A 5379-nucleotide genomic window follows, 5' to 3' on the forward strand; every position below is an offset into this window, starting at 1 on the left:
AATATATATATATATATATTTTTTATGAAACTTGCTATTAAAAAGCTGCCTTCTGTTTTGGTTCAAATAACATCACAGACTGATACATAACACTGTGACTATGAAAAAAAATATACATAATACTTTAAGTAACTTGATTATTTAACAGATGAAGTTTAAGATATTCTGTTATTTTCACTACAATTATATTTACAAAAAAGCTCAAGATACTAATCCAGGTAAACCCTACATTTTCTAGTTGCACTTTTTCAGAATCAGTCTTATTGGACTAGCAAAGCAATGTTAAAATCCAAGTGCTTTTCGTTACAGAAACACTGCTTTTATTAATTGTTAAGCCATTTCTGAGATGACACAATCTAAACAAATTAAGCAACTTGACTTCATGAAGGTTTGCTGTTTGTGATAATGGTCTCACTGAAAACTTAAGATACACTGTATTAATTGTTTTGTTCCCTTTCAAAGTACCTGCCATCCAAGTATTCTGTGTTTGTTGAGAAGGATGACTTGTTTTAAGTTGCGAACAGTTAAACCTAAAAAAAAAAAGGAATTTGGGGCATGCCTATTGATCAATTTACTGACAATCAAAATTTTTATTGCTGTGTAACAACTTTCTATCATGCATACTAATGACTATTTTTTTAGAAATTTTCATAAAGAAAAAATTTTATAAACTAAACAATCATACTTAAAATCTATAGCAGCATAAAAGTTAGTATACTGTCAGTGAGCTGCATTATTGGTAGACAGATTGTGTGCATGTGTCATAAAAAATAACTGGAGAAACCTAAAATAAAGAAAATCTGGTAAAAAAGGCATGTCTTCTCCTGATCAAAAAATATTCTTTAGTGTTTTAAGTACTACACTATGATAATACAACAAACTTGTTAATATTTATAAAACGTTTTTTTGAACACGCAGAGAAAAACAATACACTTATCTGAGAAATGTGTGAGTTTTACCAAATAAAAAATAAAACAAATAAATTAGCTTAAAATACAAATGTATAATTTAGTGATTTCTACACCTTTAATAACAGAATCAAAAAATTAAACAAACTTAGAGCTTTAAATCTGGACAAGATTTAACAAAACTTTATGATGCAAGATATGCATGGTTTAATAATAATAATGCAAAATGTTTCCTCTCAGATTCAAGCACTAAAGAACATTTAAAAATGTTTAAAGTTATGTTCATATATGTATCAATATAAAATGTCAGCTACATCTTCAAGATAGACATTTTCTTACTATAATTACAGAAAATACTAGAAATTATAGGCTTATATATATAAGATGTATATCTTACATTTTCAATGATCTCATCTGAAAGAACTACAAACAAAGTGAATTATCATATCCAATTTTTTATAAACTGAATTATTTGTAATAAAACATTTAGTGCTACAAACTGGAGAGAAACTTTGATATTTAGTTGCTTACAAAGACTTACCAACTGGATAACATTATTACCTAGTGTTACTTTATAACTAATTTTTAATTCATTTAACAAAGACGTCATTAAAAATTCCTTTACATATTTTTAAAATAAATAAAAATCCTAAAACAGATTTTACTCAAATCTTTTAGAAATTGGGCAATGCTGAGACATTAAAATATTACTGAAAAATAACATCAAATATGAACCATTTCAATGACCTTTTTCATACATTGTGTAATGTTCCAAAAACTATAATTGATCTTATGGAATCTTATCCCCTGTACTAGCCAAGGTAAAATGTTTATCTTTTTTCAGTCAGTTATTAAATAACATGGCCCTTTGAAGCCTGTAGTTCCACTTAAACACTTCAAATACTTATAACACTCAAAACTATTTCAAAGGTGACATGTCACCTAAGAGGTATTTGAACAAAAAGTTATAAAGGGCAAAAGAAATGGGTGACTCCTCAGTTTCCACAATATAGCAACCCAATCAAATATGAACAGAAAGCACAAATAAACTGGTACATACAGTTTAACTGACACAAATTTACTAGTTCACAAATAAAATCATGCAGTAAGTTACAGCAGTATTCAAAAACTTCAGATTTACAAAATGTCCACTGATTTCAGTTCAGCGCCAGTTCCTAGTTCCCTGTAAGTTATATCTAAATACATACCACATAGATTGATGATGTCATAGCATACCACTGTTATCTTTTGTTTTTTTCAGTTAATCTCAGAATAAACTCTTAAAACATTTCATAAAAAGATTTACAGTAAATACATCTTGTTATGAATCATCTAAGTTACTGATATTTATAAAAATTCAGAAACAATGATATATATATATTCATACAACACATAATTTAGTCTCTCAACACCAGATTAAACTTATTTCAAATACATTCACAAAGATGTAATAATAGCATCAACTAAAACGTTTTTCTACAATTGGAGAAAATATTATTGTTCACCACAACTTAAATGTTAAAAGAAAGATTACTTAAGTCTGCTTGTAAAGGAATAGGTTTCTACCACAATCATTTTGCAATCTAGACATTGTAAGAGTAACACATTACCAAGAATTCAGACAAGCATTCTCTATTTAGATACTCCATGCAACCTGATACATGAAACTCCAGAGAAGAATTTTGTACAGACAAGGGTTGTTTTATAAAAATATACAAAATAAATCTCTTTTCCAATCCACACACTTTTTGTAATGTAATACAGTTTCTTTCATACATGCTTTATATAACTAAATGTATTGCTTTTATTAGCATTAAGATCATTGTTTAAAAAAAACACTCCTTTTAACAATGTAGTCCAGAAATGTAATTAAACCATTTAACTAATTATGTACACAGTGACAACACTTTTATGCACCATTCTTTCCATAGAAAATGATGACCAAAGGCCAGTATAACTGACCCAAAACTTTACAAGCATGAAGATGTTATATCTTGTTGGCAGAAGGTTAGGAGGGTGACTTAGCTTCACCAACTTGTGTACATGACCCAGGTGATGTTACTGAATTAGCTGCAGCTACAAAAGAAGATAAAGTACTATATACTAGAGAACAGGAAATTAAACTTTTTTGATTGAAATGTGGTTTTCTTTATAAATTAGTAGTAAACTGATGTGCAAGTTACAATAAAAAAAGCTTAGGCTATATAACTATTCGTCACAATGCAAACAAAACATGTTTTCTACAGCAATCAGTGGAGGGATGTTTTTTTACTTCACCCTTTAACATTGTTGAACTTCAACCATCAACCAGACATAAAATTGTTATTATATTGTCTCTAATAATAATAATGTTATTATTTCCACTGAATTCCACTATAAAAAATTTATTTCAGAACATAAAGTGTAGCAGAAAAGAGAATAAACTCCAGTGTTAGTAAGCTAAGGTTTTATGAATTTCATAATCACTAATAACCTTACAATACTCACCAGATACTAAGTTGCACATTTTCTTTACCATAACTTATACTTAAAACATGAATATATTTACAGCTTATACAAAATTTCACCAAAAATATTTACAAATTACATTCAACTCTACGACAGCCACAGTGTTCTAAAATACTTTTATTAACATTATGGTTGGTGTAGTTGTATAATGAGAGGTACGTCAATCTTAAGTTTAGTCCTGTTAAATAAATTAGACATTTATTATCTGAAGATAGTGTTTCATCGAAAGTTTCTTTTAGCTCCCAATGACTTTATGAACCTTAAAATTACTTGTGTTCTGTTATATTTTGAAAAGAAAACTGTTTACGACATTTACCCATTATACACTCAAATTAATTCTATATATCTAGCTTCCAAGTTCTAGAGACTCTTACCTGCTTCCCTCTCTTTCTTCTTAGCTCTCTTTCTTCGTCGATCAATAAGGGCTACCTCGGCTTTCAAGGCCATGTAGGTCTTCCTTAATTCTGTTAAACTTTCTTGAAGAATTGCTATTCTTTTATCAGCATCAGTGTAGTCATCTAAAAGAACATTTGGGTTATCTTAAATACATACACATCACAAAACTAACCATTACCAAAATATACCATGCAGTATAATAGCACAGATCATAAACTACTGATACAGGCATACTTACCTATAGTTATGAACAAAGGTTCAAAACTTTTTATTTTTTTTAAATTACAAAAAGACTTTTTATTGGGGGGGGGGGGGCTTTAGTATTTTTAGCACTACATAGGGTTCCTAACTTTTCATCCTGTCATTCCTCGATGTTTTGTCAAAGTGACACTTTCTGTAAGATGTCCAGCTGACTCACACACATTGTTTTTTTTGTATAAGATTATAAAATGCATGTAATTTTGAATGACAACATTATACTAATACAATAAGTTCTTTAACATGATCAACAACTGCAAATCAAATGTGAAAGGTGCATGCATTTCTTTATCATAGCACATAGATTTGAGTACTATGATGCATCATAAGTTATCCAGTTCTGGAAATGAGTTGTTTTGTGAGCCCCAAAATCATATAAAAATAAAATATAAACAAATAGATAACCTCCTCAAAATTTAAATTCCTGAACATCAGTCATCTTGGATGACCTTCCAGGTTTACCTATACAAGACCTGGAATTTCTGAATTTCCATATTAAACCTGAATGCCTGGGAATCTTACCATCACAAAAACTTGTTGAGTAAGAATATTTTGGAAATTTAAAGAAAGGCTTTAAAAAATGGGTAACTGATTTTCATTAACATAAAAATTCCCCTGAAAATTTAATTTGAAAACACTTTTTGTTTCTTGTCACATTAACACAGTGTGTATCAATCTTAAATTTTGTTTTTCTTGCGATTTCCTTTAACTCTATTGATGTTAGTTATGTTAGTTTCATTATATAAAATAATAGCAAAACTGTTTTATTAAATTTTAAAAGTAACTATAAAATGTTGTGACATGCATAGAATAGCCTATGCTGTCTTTAAATGGTTAAAAGTTATTTATTCTATTAAAACACTGTCTATACCTTAACATGAACACACATTACATAAAAATCATGATACAAGTTTCTTTAAACTACTACAGTTTTTCAAACTAGTCTAAATAAATATATTATGACTTATAACTATGTAGTGACATAACATAATCAAACATGTAAAAGGAATAACGTATAAGCTGGCCTGCCGACAGGGGGAGGGCCGAGTGGGGCAACTGCCCAGGGGCTCGCGCGAATGAAACCTGGTTATGCCATAAAGTCCGCAAAGCATCTCCAGGCTATATCTTCATTTAATGATAAAAACCATAGTTTTGGGCTTTTCTTTGCATATAGATGCTTGATACATTAAGAACAACTGAAATAATAATTTGAGTAAAAAATAATATGTATTTGTTACTTTATACATTTAATAGATGTTTGTTGTTACTTTATTAACGTTTTTATGCTTATACTTTGAGGTACAAACAG

At 29.1% G+C, this 5379-nt stretch overlaps 1 protein-coding gene across 1 annotated transcript in view; it reads right to left on the reverse strand.

Annotated features, from left to right (window-relative positions):
* Nucleotides 1–235: 235 nt before the first annotated feature.
* LOC106461876 (AT-rich interactive domain-containing protein 4A-like) overlaps nucleotides 236–5379 on the reverse strand; it is a 43659-nt gene continuing 38515 nt past the window's right edge. Inside the window, 2 exon segments of the mRNA XM_013921745.2 lie at nucleotides 236–2984; nucleotides 3791–3934. Of these exon segments, the coding sequence (XP_013777199.2) occupies nucleotides 2917–2984; nucleotides 3791–3934 (212 nt within the window). The 3' untranslated portion in view covers nucleotides 236–2916.

Source organism: Limulus polyphemus, unplaced genomic scaffold, assembly GCF_000517525.1.
Source record: "Limulus polyphemus unplaced genomic scaffold, Limulus_polyphemus-2.1.2 Scaffold41, whole genome shotgun sequence".
Lineage (NCBI taxonomy): Eukaryota > Metazoa > Arthropoda > Merostomata > Xiphosura > Limulidae > Limulus > Limulus polyphemus.